We start from the raw sequence: 16,099 nt of genomic DNA, 5'->3' as shown, positions 1-16,099 counted from the left end.
AGCTGACCACCCTCCCAAATCCCCACACCTATCAACCCATCTGAACATCCACTCAATTCAACTATCTGTGTCCCGTCTACCTGTCCATCCATCCACCACCCAAGTAAATACCTACTTATCCATGCAACCAAGCAAATACCCACCCTCCCCTACAGAACCTTCCACCCAGCTACCCAAATATCCATCCATCAATTGCATGTTTACTTGATTGTCTCCTCCACTAGAGTGTAAGTTCCACAAGGACAGGAATCTTGTCTGTCTGGTTCATTACTGTTTCCTCACTGTTCAGCTCAAGATTCTCATGTCACCTCAATAAATGTTCATATAATATATATATAACCACATGCTCAATTCAAATACTTATTTCCTACTACGATCCAGGCCTGGGCAGACATATCCATCCCAGCTAACCACCTACTACTTAACTATTCACCTACTAGTGCAAACATCCGGCAATGTTAACCTAGACCCATGCCCTCCCTGCCATGAGTGAGGTGGTGTGGGATTTAGGGACTCTGGAAGATGCTGTCATCTGGGGCCTGAGGGTTGGTGGAGGTGAAATCTGGGCTTCATTGAGAAGCAGGTGCTGGTCCTAACAATTGTGAATGAATACCTTTTTTTTGAATACTTTGAACTAAGGGTCTTCTACTGTGTAAAGAACTTTAGATCCAATTTACAGAAATGGACATTGAGGTTCTGAGAGAGTGAAGGCCTGAGGTTACACAGCTGGTGAGAATCTCTTTACATCACCCACTACATTAGACTCCAATTAGGGGAGAATTTGGGAGAGCTGAATAGGGGGTGCTTTCTGATTGGCAACACTTAGGGGCAAAGAAACCATTGATTTTACTGAAATCAAGATTTTACTGGGTAACCTCACAGTGCCAGAATGCTTGGCACCTACAGCTCCACTCCCCACTGAAGGCCATATAGGGCTGAGGCAGGGATCAAATGGGCCCCTAATATGGCTATCTCTTTACTCCCAGACCACGTAGGGGCGGAGTAGGCAGCTCAGGTGGTGTCTCCGTTGACAGAGGGTGCTTTGAGGGGCAGGGGCTGGCTCCGGGACACCGGCATCCCTGGAAGGAGCTGCAGGCTCAGTATGGCATCCCTCAGCTGGGCATGAGAACTCTCCATCTCAGCCAGTCGGCGCTCCTGGGGAAACAGCAGCAGTGGGCTGGGACCCAGGGAAGGGTTGCATCCCAACTCTCATTCCCTCACCGCCCAGATCTGCCCCAGGGCTTGCGCAGGGGGTCTCACCAGACTTTTTAGCCTGTGGGCCTCACTGCTTGGAGGGTCGCGCTCTGGATCGAGTTGCGAGGTCCTGTGGAGATCAGGGGCAAAGAGGGAGGCTCAGAGACTGGGGAACTGCCCTCCAACCCCTGATTGGAGAGACAGGTATTCAGGCTACCGGGCTTGGGGTGAAGGCAGGGTCTGTCCAGAAGGAGGGAGGGGCCTAAGTAAACTTGAAGAAGGGGCTGAACCAGAGAGCCTGGAATGCCTGGGATGAGAGGACCAACCAACCCTTGGAGGCGGGGCTTGGCCCATCCTCGTTAGGGTCTTGACCGGGATGGGGGCGTGCCCACACTGAGGGCCTGGACTACCCTGTTTGGAAGGGGCTGATTGAGGGATGACGCCTAACGAGAGGACCCGCCCGGGACCTGCGGCGGGTTTACCTAGGGGCTGGCGAAGCTGACCAAAAGGCGCCTCCTAGACAGGTGGGTTGGGCGGGGCTGGCCTAGGAGGTGTGGCCATACCAGGCGGGATTTGAGTGGGACTGGTTGATTGAGAGGCAGGGCCTGAAGGAAAGTGGGTCCCGGGCTATCCGATTACGTATAACGGGTCCACCTGGGGGCGGAGCTAATGGAGAGAGCAGGCTCACCCTCCACCGAACCTGGAGTTCAATTCCTCCAGCTGGCAGCGAAGCTGCTGCTGCTGCTCCATCAAGGCCCGGTTTTGGGTGCTCAGCGACTCCACGATGCCAGACAGCACCTTCTGTTCCTTGCGCAAAGCGGCCACCTCGCCTTGCAGTACTGCCAGCTGTAGGGGAGGGAGCAACTGTAACCTGACCCACCGCCGTCCTGCCCCTTCTCACCAAGACCCTGACCTCCCTGTCCCTTGCTCTCTGCCTCCCCACAGCCTTGTCTCTTGTGGAATAGCGCTCTCTTGTAGAGAGGAGGAAACTGAGGCTCAGAGAGGGTTGAGGTAGGCCCGGGGTCACACAGCGCTGGGGGCTCACATTTGAACCCAGACCTGCCTGGCCTCCAGTGTCATCTCTCCCCTGTGTGAGGACCTGGGCTGGACCTCACCTTCCCGACCGGTCGGTGTGTACCCAGCGCCTGGTCTGTGTCCTGCGGCTGGTCAAGCTGGCGTTGCCAGGGTACTGATGGCTTCCGAGGCAGCGAGGCTGAGGCCCTGGTCCAGGGTCGGCCGTGCGGCGCGGGGCCGGTCCGTAGGGAGCTTTTGGGTCGCGGTCGAGGCCCTACAGATGGGCGGCGGCGAGCGGGGCGGCCAGCTGGTACGCTCTGCGTGCGCTGCACCAGCCGGGGCAGCCGTAGGGGCCTCTCCTCCTCTGGCCTCTGCAGGATCCAACTGCCTGCACCGCGAACGCTGCGCAGGGACTGGCTCTTGGAGATGAGAGGGGTGTGCTTGGGGAGGTCTCGAGGAGGCAGAAAGCCGGGCTTTTCCCCTGCGAAAAAGCTGGGGGTGGGATGGAGGAGCTCAGACACTTGACTGGCCCCTGAGCTGACCCCATCCCTACCTCTGACCGCAATGATCCCACATAATCTTTTTACTTCTATGTGACCTTGTCTCTGATGACATCACATTTGGACCTCTGACCCTGTCCTGGACTTCTAGCAATACTGTCCTATGACTCTTGACATGGCCCCATTCTAACCTTTGACTCCTCTGTAGCCTTGTCACTGAACTCTGACTGCAAAGATGACTCTGCTCATACCCTTAACCCCATCTGACCCTGACCTCTGCTTACAGTATGAACCTGTCTCTGACCCTTGGTGATGTATCTTAACATCTGATCCCAATCTGACCCCTGATTTGACGCCATCCACAGCCTCTCACTGAAACCTGACCTTCATTGCTGACCATAACGTCACTTTCTCTCTGGCCCCAGATGTGACCTGTCCCTGACCTCTGCAATGACCAGTTCTCACCTAGAGTTCAATCTGATCCTGTGCCTGTCCTCTGACGATACTGTCAGCCTCTCCCTGACCCCTTGGATGAACCTGTCTCCAGCTTGGGACCTCCATCCAATACACTTTCTGACCCCGACCCCAATGTGACCCTATCCCTAACCTCTGACATGATCCTGCCTTCACCTCTGACCCCCATCTGACCCTGTGCTTGCCTTTGCCCCTGTTCCCACTCATCAGAACTGGACCAGACTGGAGGCCGGCAAGTTACCTGGAGTGGACCTGGGCTGGGGGTGGTGGGAGACGCATTGGCACAGACACAGGTACAGGCCGGCCCTCCTCTATGGCCTGCAGAATGGTGGGCAGCGGTTCCAGGCTGTCACGGGTTACCTGGTGAGGCATGCATGGAGGATGTTGAGCAAGCTCTCAGGGGCCAGAGGGTCCCTGCCTTCTTGCCTCCCTACCCCATGTCCTGGGCTCTGGGCTCAGGTCACACCTGGTCAAGTTCAGCAAAGATGGTACAGAGTTGGGCATGCAGTACCGCCAGCTGGAGGGCCAGGTCACTGCTGCCCTGGTAACTACTGGGTGCTGCGTCCACATCCACCATGGCCACTTGGTCCAGGAAGTGTTGCATGGCAGGTCCATGATCCTCCAGGAAGCCATTCATGAAGTCCATATAGGCCTCCTTCTCACCAAACCTGAGTCAGGATCCGAATGGGTGGGTCAGGTCAGGCATCTGCCACCCCCATGGACCCCACCAGGGCCCTCCAGCCTCCCAGCACCTACGGTGCACAGTTAGCGAGGTTCTGGATGACCTTGGCGATCAGTGTGAGGGCGCGGGCTGGGCCAGGGGCTGGGTGCTCTGGTGCCAGGCCAAAGAGGCTGGGTGCCAGGATGGCAGGACACAGGAGCCGCAGAAAGAGAGAGGCACACACCAGGCGGGGGCCCAGTGCATCAGAGCCACGTGCCTTACATGCTTCCCGCCAGCCTGAGAACACAGTGCCTAACTCCGCCGGAAACCAGCTGGGGAAGAAGAGCCAATGGTCAGAGAGAGGGAGGGGATGGGTATGGATGATCAAAGTCCTCAGGTCAGGGATCAGGAGTCACCTGCACTCTGGGTTTCAAGATTGCAGACATCAGGGGTAATGATGCTTGGGGCCAGGGTTTATGGTGTTATTATTGTGGTGCGCTCTGGAGTCAGTAATCTTGGCGTTGGGGGTACAGGTTCACTTAGGGACAGAGGCCATGAGCTTGGGATCTAACTATAACTGGACATGAGACTGGGGTGCCACACAGAGTACATGATATGAAATAGAATAGGCTTGGGGTTATGGGTTCACCTAGGTTCAGAAATCATGGTATTGTTTTCCCAGGTGATATGGGATTAGGCATATATGTTAACCTAAGGTCAGAGATTATTGAATTGGAATCCCAGGTTTCCTGTGATCAGTTGCATGGGATTTGAGGTACAGGGTCACTTAAGGCCAGGGGTCATAGGATTGAGGGCATGGCATCACCTGGAATCAGAGGTCATAGGATTGAGGTCCTATGTTAACTGGGGTCAGGTAGCATGCAATTAGGGTATGGGGTCACCTGTGGTTAGAAGACAAGGAATTGGATCCCAGGTTACTTGGGGTTAGGTGGCATGACATTAGGAATGGGTTGCTAATTTTAGCAAGTAAAACTTCAACTAGCAGTTAAACTTGAATTTCAGATAAAAAATTGAATAATTTTTTAGTATATGTAGATTCCAAATATTGGGCACCCTGTATTTTATCTGGCAACTAGCACAGTGGCTGAGAGGCAGTGGCAGGCTCAGGTGCTGGAGCCCTGACTCTTACTCATAGGAGTTGATGATGTTCTGGAAGACCTCCTCGCAGCTGTTTTGCAGTCTGGCTTGGTGCAGGGGCAGCTCTGAGGCCGGGCACTTGCTGGGGTCCACTTCATAGTCCTCAGTGGAGGCACAGAGACGCCGCACGACCTGCCCTGCAGTCCAGCACAGCCAGACAGGGGCCAGGTCCATGACCACTAGGACCCACCACACCCAGCCTCCAACCCTATCTCCAACTTACTCCGGAGGCACCTAACATCTTGGGAGTCCTCCATTTCCATCCAGCATCCCAGCACCTCGAAGGCACCACCCAGTACCAGAATCCATGTTACCTAGGGACTTTCAGATCTCCCCTGGGGTCCCCTAGCCCGCCCAGCAAGCTCTGACAGACCCCGTTCCTCACCGAGCGTCTCTTGGAGGTAGTCCTGTGCCACCAGCTTCATGTACTCATCGATGGCTTTGGTGGCCAATGTGTTTTCCCGGAACAGCAGCGCTTCACGGCCTCCACTGCGTGCCAGCTCCGCGGTGCCCAGGTCTGTCACCAGTGCCTGGGCATAGCGGAGGTTACGTTGCACGAAGCGCAGATTGAGCCAGGGGCAATCCCTGCGCTTGGCGGGTCCCTCCCACCTGGTCACAGGCCCCTCCTTTCATAGCGACAACTCTGGCCCGGCCCTCACTGACTGCTAGGGCACCTAACAACCTAACACGCGGGGACCTCCAGCTCTCACCGGAGAATCTTAAACCTTTGAGCGCGGAGGCTCAGCTCAGGCCCCGCCCCTCTAGCTGAAGCTCAGGCCGTGACCCTCCAGTTGCCCTGCCCCGCCAGGTGCCCCATCTTTCGTAGATGCCACTTGGTTCTGCCCCCCCACTCCCACCCCAAAGCGCGCTGTCGGTCAGCCTCTGGTCACCCAGGTCCGCTCCGTCGCAGAGCCGCACCTGCGCCCGGCCTGTGGCCCGCAGCACGCGCACCATGGCAGCTGCCAGCTCCTCCTTGGACTGCGCGGACAGAGCGGGCTCCAGCGCCCCGCAGAGGCGCGCGTAGTGGAAAGTGAGGAACTCGGCCAGCTCCTTGTAGCGCTCGGACGGCAGCACGCGCAGGCGCCGCGCCCGGATTCGAGCCCGCAGCGCCGCGCGGGCTGGCGCCCCAAGCAGCGGAAACCAGCGCTCCAGGCCGGCGGCGGGCGCGCGGGGGGCGCCCAGCTCTTCCAGCGCCAGTGTAGCGCGGCCGAGCGCTGCGCCCCCCGGGCCCGCTCCGCGCAGCCGCAACGACACGCGACGCGCGGGCGGCAGCGCCTCGAAGTGGAAGCGTTCCGCCCAGAAGAGCGGGTCTGGGCCAGTTCGGGGCGCAGTGCGCGCCAACAGCGAGCCGTCCAGCCACAGTTCCGCGCGCACTCCTGGCGCCCCCACGGCCGCCCGGGGCAGCCCCTTCGCCTCGTGCACCCACACGCTCAGCCACGTCTCTTCCCGCTCCACGTTGTCCTGCGGACCAGAATGGTAGGGAGAGGCATAGGTGCTCGATGGTGAGCACCAGCGGTGAAACGCAGTGCCCGAGCTGGGCCCTTAGGGGAAGACGGTGGGGCAGCGGGGATTCCAAAGTGGCCATGCGGAAGCCCTCTAGCTGTTCTGGGATCTCTTGGATAGATCGGAGCTACAGAGCTTAGCAGGGTAGCGCGCTGGCTGGGGACTTGACTACTGCCTGGTAGGCGGGGCTTTGGGTTGCAGATAGGGCCCGGATTGAATAGAAGGGACAGGGTCGTGTGCAAGGGGCTGGTACTAGAAGGGGAGGGTCTAGAAGTGGTTGTACATTTGTGAGCACAGAAGGGTCAAGGCGGTGGGACGATGGAGTGGGCGGGGAGTTGGATTGGTGAAGGGACGTGGGGCGGGCTGTGGGCGGAGCCTCTATGTCCCTGACTTTCCGCGGTACTGACTTGGCTGGGTTGGAAGTGGCGACGAAGGTCCTCGATCCAGCGATCTCTCTCAGCGGCCGAGCGACAGGAGAAGCAGCAGCTCCCGCCTGCCCAAGTTACCTGTTGGGAAGGGGGATCCCAAAGGGTGGTTGAGACCAAGTGTAGAGCCAAAGCCAAAGGGTCGAGGTGATGTGAAGAGTGAAGAGTTGCCTGCATTTACCTGGAAGCAGTGGGGCTCCTCCAGGAGGCTGGGATGCAGTGGCCATACCCGCACATCTCTCTCGGAGCCCAGGTCCAGCTCTGAGAGTGTGGCCAGCGATTCCCGAGAGCCCAGAGCACTGGGGGGTCTGGGGAGGGGGCGAGGAACAAGCTTCGTTCTCCCTCCTCCCCCTACCATCCCCTACAGCCTGAAGGGTGGAGGGAAGTCAGGATGGACTTGAACCTAAACTGAACTTGAACCCATCCCTTTTAGGCTCAGCCAAACTCCTCGTGGTGGTCTGCATGACCTTGCATAGTATATCCTTTGTCACCTTTTGACCTCACTTCCCTTCACTTAATCCCTACCTGTCTGAACTCCAGTCATACTGGCCTTGTTTTTGTGTCTTCCAGCCTCTTAGCCTTTGTGCATGCTATTCCCTCTGCCTGGAATGCTTTCCCTACACTTCTGGACCTAGTTAAATTCCATCCATCCTTCAGATCTCAGCTCAAGGGTACCTTCCCTGACATTCCCAGACCAGGGTGTTGACATAGCTTCGGTTTTAGGCTTATTGTGTCAGACTCTGCTCCCACGCTTCCATGGAGGACTGGCACCATGTTATGGTCTTTCAGTGGCCCCAGCATGGCCCAACATGGGGCAGAACACAGAGGGGGCCACAGGGAATATTTGGTGAAAGTCAATGATAGGCAGGGGGTGGGGGAAGGGGCAATATTGAATCCCAGCCCCTCTGGTCCCTCAGAGACCCTTACCCATCTCGAGAGGCATTGGCTCCCAGCTCCGACCTGGCTTTTTTCTTTTCTTTCAGCCGTTTGAGCAACCCCTGTAGGGAGGGGTAGATCAGCTGGGCAGAACCCTATGCTCCCTCTTCAGCTCCTTTCCCCCCAGGGTGTCCTGGAAGATCTGCTGGTCTTGGGGTACCACAAGCTCAGGCTGTATTAGTAGGAATAATAAAAGCAACCAATAGCTCCCCTTTCTAAAGCACCAATCATATGCTTCCCCCATGTTTTCTATTGATTTCTCACAAACAGCCCAGAGAGAGAGAGAGAGATTCTCTCATTGGCTCCATTTGACAGATAGAGACACTGAGGCCCAGAGAGTTTCAGTGACTTGCCCAGGATCACCCAGTAAGAGTCCCCTTTCACTTCTGAGGGTCTGAGAATCTCTGCTGTCCCCTCCACCCCCCACTGGATGCCTCACCCGAACATTGTGGACCTGGTTGGGGCCAGCAGCCTCTGGATCAGTCTTTCCAGGGATCCGATCTGTGGGTGGTCAGGGGTGGAAGGTTGGGGGATGGGATCATCTTGGATTCTGCCCCACCTTGACAGGCTCCCAGATGTCCCACCCTTTCCCACCTCTCACACTTACTTACCTGGATCCCTGAGGTTCCCCATGGTCACCTGGATGCTGCTCTCGGAGCTAGCACTCCCCATCCGGGACTGATGAGGACCCTGTTCCCCCACAGGAGTGGGTAGTCAGAAAGGGGAGGCAGGCAGGCAGACCGAGGGAGAGGCAGACACCTTTCTATTATTCCCTCTCCCATCCCCTTCTTCCCTCCCCTTGCCCATGGGCCCCCTCTCACCTCCTCACCACCGAGAAGCACCAGCCTCCCATCAAGTAGGGTGAAAGCCCCAATGTTCCAGACGGGCACATCAGGTGTGGGGGCCTCGGGGATCTGTGGTGTAGGGGTCTCCAGCTCTGGCTTAGGCTCTGGGTAGAGGAGGAGGTGCTGAGCACCTGGGAGTCCTTCCTGTCGCTCAGACCACCCTTTCCATTAACCAAGGCTCACTGGGCGTTCCCTCCAAAGTGCTTCCTCTTCTTCCCTCCCCCCCCGAAGCAGCCACGCCAGGGCCTTGTCTCTACCAACCATGGGTAGTGGACACAGCCCACCTACTATGTACTCTGTACTGTGTTTACTGCTCCACACTCCTCTCATTTAATCCTCCAAATCCATTCAAAGGGCTATTATAACCCCCATTTACCAAAGAGGAAAGTGGAAACCAGAGAGGTTGTGTCACTTGCCCATGTTTGCACAGCTTGTGAGTGGTTGAGCTGGGCTTCAGACCCAAGCATTCTTCTGTTAACCAAGACAGTAGGTAGGCCCAAGTGGTTAAACAACAAGACAGCAACCTTGGTTCCTTGCATAAATAACTAATCTGAGGTGGAATGTATTCAAAGTTTGAGAAAGGAACAGAAAAAGGTCAGGGTAAGGGGAGGTGGTAGTGCAGTGGACCAGGGAAGACTTCCCAGTGAGAGTAAGTTTGTGCTGGTACTTGAACAGCAGGTTGGATTTTGACAGAGATGGAGGAAATGATGGCAGGAACAGCTTGATCAAAGGCTGGGAGATGACAAGGGCCGGGGAAATAAAGGGAAGCACAAAACGGTTTGGGAGCTCAGAAGCTGAAGGGGAAGATCCAGGAAGAATTGGTGCAGGACCTTGGGTGCCAGTTAGAGGGGGTTTTATCCTGGGGTAGTGGGGAGCCCTGGGAGGTATTTGGGCGGGAGAGGATCAGTCTGCTTATCAGAGAGAGCTCTTGGATCCTGTGGAGTGGGCAATACCTAATACCCTAGACAGGGTTGAAGAGATGACTTTGCAAAATGGGAATACAAACGGTGAGAATTGTTGGCTGAACCAACCATCCCAGATTAGCTGTCTGCCCTATTGTTTTACCACTAGGGAAAGAAACAATAATACCCACTCGCGTTAATGGACCGCTTAAAATACGCTGGGCCCTGGGCTAGCTCTTCATTCATGAGTTCCAATCCTCAAGATACTCTTCTAGATCCCTCTTTGTGACACTTAGCCCCATCTGTCCTTTTCTTGTTTACTTGTTAACTGTCTGTCATGTTCACTATACTGTGAGCCTCATGGGCCAGGTAGTGACATCTATTTAGTTCACTGCTGTGTCCTCAGTGTCTAGATCAGGTCGTGGAACATACTAAATGCTCAAAAGACCTCTGCTTGAATGAATGAGCAAATGAATGAATGAATGAATGAATGAATGAATGAATGAATGAAATCATATACCCTTTAAGGTAGGATAATGATTGCCATTTAACTGATAGGGAAACTAAGACCCAAGGTAGTGAAGAAACTAAGACATGGAAGCTGGAGGGCAGGAGAGCAGAAGGCAGCTGAGGTGTATAGCCAGGCAGGAGAGGATGAGCCTGGGCCATTGGATATGAGAAGAGATCCACTGGGCCCAGGAGCCATTTGGCATCTGGACAGCATTAAAGTTAGTCTATTCCCTGTCCTTTCCACAGGCTGGACCCCCTTTCCTACAGGTCCCTGGCCACACTCCACACCCCCAGGCCCTGGTAAGCGGGGAAAGAGGGAAGAGGGCAGCTGGGCCCCAGACACTTCCTGTTGGGCTTTTGCACTCCCCACAACTTCCTGTGTCTGTATAGAGCTGATGCTCCGGAGGCACACAAAACCCAGCATCCGGCCTCCCAGCCCAGCCCAAGCTCCGGATGGGGGAACCATGTACCTGAAGCCTCTGGCTCCGACTCTGGCTCCAGCGATGGGCTTTTATGCCTCCCCCAGAGAGTCTTGGATATTCGGAGGTGGCTTGTGCGTGACTCCTTGGGGGGCGCAGAGAAGACCCGGCGGAACAGCGAGCGCCGGGCCGGCCGGGCCAGCTGGGCCGGCTGGCTGCTGACCATGGGTTCCTGGTGGCTCAGTGCCCTCCCCCAGCCCGCAAGGCGGCCCCAGTGGGACCCTCCAGTCCTCTTCTCCCCACTGCTCCCTGTGTGCCAGCGGTAGGAGGCTAGTGGGGATGGGGCTGCAGGCTGGGCTTGGGAGGCCTCGCTTGTTGATGGTGGGTCCATGGTGGGGATTCTCCTAGGGGACGAGAGGGTGACAGTTTTGCCCAGTGTCTGCCCACATGCTGCCCTCAGCTTGGCCCCCTCCTGACTCTCAGCCTTGCCCCCAGGAAACCCCCTTGTGGGCCACAAGCACTCTCTCCCTTACCTTGATTTCCTCACCAGCCCCAGAATCAGCAGCCGTCTGTACCCTGCCTGGCTTCTTCCTGCTGAACGCTACTCCACGTGACCCTGTTTGTCCCACCCCACCCCACAGCCAGGCAGCAGGGCACAGTGGGGGCAGGATGCGGGAGGAGAGGAGGTGACAGAGCAGGACCCAGAATCTCTCACTGACCAGGAGGCAGCACATGCGCCTCTCTGAGCCTCAGTTGCCTTATCTGCAAAATAGGTACACGTTGCCAAAGTGCTGGAGCCTCTGGAACTCTCATCCACTGCTGGTCTGAGTGTAGACCAATTCTCCCAAGTTGGAAAACTGTTTGGCCTGATTGACGAACATTGACTGTACACTTCTCCTCTGACCCAGCAGCTCATCCAATAGATGTGCCCACTGGCGCTATTCATAATAGCCCTAAACTGGCAACAACCCAATTGTCTATATACTGTAGAATGGATAAATTGTGATCTCTTGCTATAGTGGAATACCATGTAGCAATGAGAATGAACAAATTACTCAATGATTGAACTGGGATGAATCACAAACAATGCTGAGCAAAAACAAACAAACAAACAAAACCCCAACAATGAAGACTATACATATGGTCTGGTTCCATTTATATAGTTCCAAACAGGTAAAACTATGTGCAACAAATCAAGATGTCAATTTCCTTTGGTGGGGGCTAGTGGGTGGGGGAGCATGGTTATGGTTTTTTTGTGTTTTTTTTTTAAATTGAGGTGAAATTCACATAACAAATTTAAGAAGTCTATGTCTTGAGCTGGGTGTTGGTTACATGAATGTGCTTGGTTGTGAAAATTCATTGAGCTGTACATTTTGGTACCGTTCCCTAATAAATGTTTTCTTGAAAAAAAGAGATGGGCAAATTCTATTCTGAGGAATAAGTGAGTCAGCATAGGAGTCAGTAGAATCCTGGTCCAGGAGTGGGTTCCAGTGCCAGATGATCCCTCTCTTGCTTTGTGACCTCAGGCAAGTCACTTCCTCTCTCTGAGCCTTGGTTTCCATATTTGTACAACACAATGATAATATCAGTTTCAGAAGATTCATAATGGGAGCCTTCTTTTATTCAACAAATGTTTCCTGAGTGCCTACTATGTGCTAAGTGCTGGAGAAGTCACAGGGAACTAAATGAACACAATTTCTGCTCTCCTGGAGCTCACAGTTTAGGCAGGGAAACAGATCCTGAACACAAATGCGGGGCATTTCTAGCAAGTGAGGAGGACTTGGAAGAAAATAGACAGATTGCTGTACAAGCTGAGCAGAAGTGACACTTTTTGAGCTGCAAAAATCCAGGAGGGCCTCCCCGAGGAGGTGACATTTGCAACCTGAAGCATGGGAAGCGCATGCTAGGTCGAAGGAACAGTTTGTACAAAGGCAAGGTGACCAGAATCCACCAGGTGAGGTGCGTGGGACCATCTTGATGTGCAGTAGTCACTCAGGACCCCACACTCAGAAGCACTCCACACTATGTTTGAGTTAATGCTCTGCTATTGCTGTCTTGAAGTTCTTGCTTTTTGAACAGGGGCCCTGCATTTTCATTTACACTGGCCCTCACAAATTCTATAATCCATTCTGAGCAGGAGAGTCTTCAGTAAGAGCCAAAGACCCTTCTCCTGGAGCCAGTCGTGTTCACGAAGGTGCACATGCCTTAGCTATGCCCACCTTATTCATACTGTATCAGGCGACTCACTGCACACACATGTGGAATCTCCCCGTGTTCTACCGTATCTCTGAGCATTTACCACTTCAGTGCATATTGGCCCCACTCCCAATTCCTTGCATTTTTGCTGGAGGACTTTCTTTGACAGATGGAGTCCACTCTGCCCATGCAACAAACAGCCCGAAAGTGCCAGACAATTAACACCTCCCCAAGAGTAGCCCTCAGCCAATGACTATGGGAGCTGGAGGATCAATACCCCAGCTCCCTTGCCCCTTGGGTGGGATGACTTTGAGGTGTGTGTCCTATGCTGTCCCCCAGAGGTTCACAGTGGGAGTGAGCACCTGTGCCCCCAGTATCAACTTGCTTGATAAAGCACCCTTTCCGCGCTGCCTTCCCTTCCCTACCACTCATCCTTATTCCCCAACTGTTATGTACTGGGATCACCTCCAAAACTACTTGCACTGGAATTCTTGTCTCAGGGTCTTCTTCTGGGCAAACCAAAACTAAGACGACGTGTGCAAACACAGATGATGCACAGACACAGGTTTTCTTTCCACAGTCTCTTTATTGGAGGTTTGTGGCTGGCAGGGTCACTGGAGCTGGCTTTCTCTTGGAGCTCCTGGAGGCCCTCCTGGCGGTTCTTGGCTTCACATTCTAAAAAAGATGAGAGAGGGTGAGGCTTGGGGGGTGGGGTGGGGCTGGGTCTCCCCTCCTCACGGTGGGCCACTGCATGGGGAAGAGGACAAAGTGAGGGGGTGGGTGCACCACTGACTGCAGTCCAGCTTAATGAAATAAGAATGGCAGTATGCAGGTAGCACGAGGTCCTGCAGGTGTGTGAGTATAGAGATATTTTAGTGATGGAGGTCAGGGGGTGGGGCCGAGGTTGTGCTGGCTGGGCCTAGATTGCTCCAGCATAAGAATTGTCATCAGCAGTCAGGGAGCTGGGGCTGAGTAAGCATCCCCAGGGCTGAGATTGTCTAGGCAGAAGACTGCAACACAGGGTTAGCAGCTTCACAGAGATTATGCAGGCAAAGGGGTTTTCTGTAGAGGGTAACGGGCTAGGTGAGTGTTGTGTGGACAGAAGGCCTTTGGGTAGGAGGCTGGGATGAGGCCAAGGTTGGATAGGCTGGAACGCGGTTGTGTGGGCAGGAGGTTTGTGACTTGGGTGTAGGTGATGCAGGCCAGGCTGAGGTCGTGAGGGCAGAGGGTCTGCTGCAGGGGTCAGGGTCCTTTCTCTGTTTAGGAGAGCAGACGTGTTGGAGGCTGAGGTCAGGGAGTAGGCTGCGGTTGTGCAGGCAGAGGACGCGATGGTGGGGAGTAAATGTTGAGAGCAGAACAACTTAAGGCTGGGCCTAAGTTGCCTCAACAGAAAGGCTGCAAGGGAGATCAGGGGCCTGGCTGTGTGGGCATAGGGGTTACAGGAAGGAGAGAGGGGCCTGCTGAAGTTGTACAGGCAGGCAGGCTGAGCTTGTGTCAGATGGGTGGCAGGCCGAGGTAGTGCGGGCATCGCCGACTCACAGCATCGAAGTGCGGCCAGGTGCGCAGCAGGTGGAAGAGCGCGTCACCAGGACAGTCGGTGCGCACAAGTTGGCGGTGGCCCAGCAGCACGTAGTCCGGCCTCAGGAATCCCGCACGCACCGCGCACCTGGGGAACACGTCGCGCACTGTGCGCAGCGCGGCCTCGGCCGGCAGCTCCGCGGTGTAGTTGCCCACGAAGGCCACGCCAAAGCCGCGGGAGTTGTGGCCGAGTGTGTGCGCGCCAACCCGGTCCCAGCCTCGGCCTTCGTATACGTAGCCGTCTGAGCCCACCACAAAACTGCAGAGAAGAGGGGAGCAGGTATTGCGCGGTGTCAGGAGGCGCCCGCCCCATATCTGTGCCAATGGCCACACCCACCCCAAGTCCTGCCTGGTCGCGCTGTCTCTGCCTGGCCCAGCCTCGTCCCACTCCCCCACCAAATGCCACTTCAGAAACCCTCCTGTTTCTCTGGATCCGTCCCTCGGCATTGGCCACGCCCCTTTATGTCCAGCCCCCTCCCCATTGTTTCAAGTCCAGTTCTTTTCCCGTTCACAGCCCTTTTCTGTCTTAGGCCAAACCCCATCACTGCCCCGCCCCAGCCCTAGCCGCTACCACAGGTCCTGCCCCCCTCTCAGGTCCCGCCTCCTTTCCTAGTCCCACCGCAGATCCAAGGGTCCCAGTGTTGAGTATTGGTCTCTGTTAAGGACCCACCCTTGCCTAGGCCACGCCTCTCTCCACCTTGGCCCCACCCACCTCACACGCCTCCGTCTCGCCAGGTTTGCTGTTCCAATCCCGACCCCTGCGTCAGGCTCCGCCTACTCAGGGTCTACCTCTTGTAAAACCGGCCTCGTCCCCATCCCGCCAGGTCCCGCCTACCTGTAGCCAATGTCGTTCCAGCCACGCGTGTCCTGGTGGTAGCGCTGCATGGAGCGCATGTTCGCGGCGCAGCGCGCGAAAGCGGTACAGGGTGGCGCAGGCAAGTAGGTATGATGTACGTACAAGAACCTGAGCGGCAGCTGCAGCGGCGTCGGGCTGCCCCGGTATGGCGCGGCGCCCCAGCGGCAACGGGGATGGATGGCGGGGCACCCTGCGGGTAAGGGCGTCCAGGGCTGGAGTCAGCCATCGTTTCTCTGCCTGCTAATTGCACCCCGTAAGAGCGCATATATGGGCCACTCTCCCAGCCTCCTTCCAGATTTGGGGACAGTTCAATTTCACACCACACTGGCCTCCACTGGGATCTAACTTAACTAAATCTAACAGCATTCCAGTCCTGTTGGAATAACCGCATGACTCCCACCCCCTTCAGGATAAACCCCAAGAACTGTAATTCAGACTTCAAGGCTCTTTACAATCCAGGACCCACTTTCTGCAGCTGGCCCTGCTCTGAGCCCTAGGAGAGACAGCTATAATGAAAACAGAGGGATCTTGGCCCGTATTTTTTATACTTCACTTGTGTGCTACTTGTTCTACATGTTTATTTTTCTTAAACCATCCAGCAAATACAAGAGGTAGCTATGATTTCCCGGCCTCACTGAAGAAAGTTAGGTTCAGAGAAGTGAAGCAACTCACCGAAAGATACACAGGAGTAACTGGCTGAACTTGCATTTCAATCTCTGTGCCTTTACATGTGCTGAGCCCACCTCCTGCAATGCTTTCTTCCTCACTTTTTTGTTAGATGAACTCCTATATATCCTGCAAGACCTGAATCTAGCCTTTCCTCACCTGTACAGGTGCCCTGGCCTCTTAGTCAGAGCCCTATTGCTCACTCTGGAATCCCCCAGTCCTGGATCTCCCCAGATCACATGGAGCTGAGAATGTCCCTGTC

At 55.3% G+C, this 16,099-nt stretch overlaps 2 protein-coding genes and 1 long non-coding RNA gene across 5 annotated transcripts in view; 2 read left to right on the top strand and 1 right to left on the bottom strand.

The window, feature by feature from the left end:
- Nucleotides 1-829: 829 nt before the first annotated feature.
- RASAL3 (RAS protein activator like 3) lies at nucleotides 830-11,712 on the bottom strand. 2 transcript variants are annotated; one of them, XM_019737086.2, is made up of 18 exons: nucleotides 11,075-11,712; nucleotides 10,593-10,945; nucleotides 8,687-8,814; nucleotides 8,477-8,555; nucleotides 8,305-8,366; nucleotides 7,857-7,927; nucleotides 7,111-7,237; nucleotides 6,912-7,010; nucleotides 5,920-6,462; nucleotides 5,387-5,531; nucleotides 4,994-5,138; nucleotides 3,939-4,175; nucleotides 3,649-3,850; nucleotides 3,424-3,542; nucleotides 2,310-2,700; nucleotides 1,883-2,040; nucleotides 1,261-1,324; nucleotides 830-1,155 (listed from the first exon to the last, which is right to left on the bottom strand). In XM_019737086.2, exons 2-18 carry the CDS (start codon nucleotides 10,930-10,932, stop codon nucleotides 1,012-1,014), a joined length of 3,054 nt encoding a protein of 1,017 aa, XP_019592645.2. In that variant the 5' UTR covers nucleotides 10,933-10,945; nucleotides 11,075-11,712; the 3' UTR covers nucleotides 830-1,011. The 2 variants fall into 2 exon arrangements, with proteins under 2 accessions (XP_019592645.2, XP_074194130.1); XM_074338029.1 differs by having other exon boundaries at nucleotides 1,895-2,040.
- Nucleotides 6,344-10,636, top strand: LOC141572695 (uncharacterized). Its single transcript, XR_012498073.1, has 3 exons — nucleotides 6,344-6,477; nucleotides 10,369-10,422; nucleotides 10,513-10,636. It is a non-coding gene; the product is annotated as an uncharacterized LOC141572695 (long non-coding RNA).
- Nucleotides 11,713-15,102: 3,390 nt separating the features above from the next.
- Nucleotides 15,103-16,099, top strand: part of CYP4F22 (cytochrome P450 family 4 subfamily F member 22) — a 57,399-nt gene continuing 56,402 nt past the window's right edge. The window contains exon 1 of one of the 2 annotated variants that reach the window (XM_074338003.1): nucleotides 15,103-15,258. Coding sequence is in view for 1 of the 2 variants with exons in the window: in XM_074338002.1 (XP_074194103.1) it covers nucleotides 15,261-15,367 (107 nt within the window). In the remaining variant the exon portion in view is untranslated. Of the gene's footprint in view, nucleotides 15,368-16,099 lie in introns of both variants that reach the window. The other variant, XM_074338002.1, reaches the window with a different exon arrangement.

This window comes from Rhinolophus sinicus, linkage group LG07, assembly GCF_036562045.2.
Source record: "Rhinolophus sinicus isolate RSC01 linkage group LG07, ASM3656204v1, whole genome shotgun sequence".
Classification (NCBI taxonomy): Eukaryota; Metazoa; Chordata; class Mammalia; order Chiroptera; family Rhinolophidae; genus Rhinolophus; species Rhinolophus sinicus.
The sequence above is the reverse complement of the archived record's forward strand: the minus strand, read 5'-3'. Positions and strand labels throughout refer to the sequence as shown.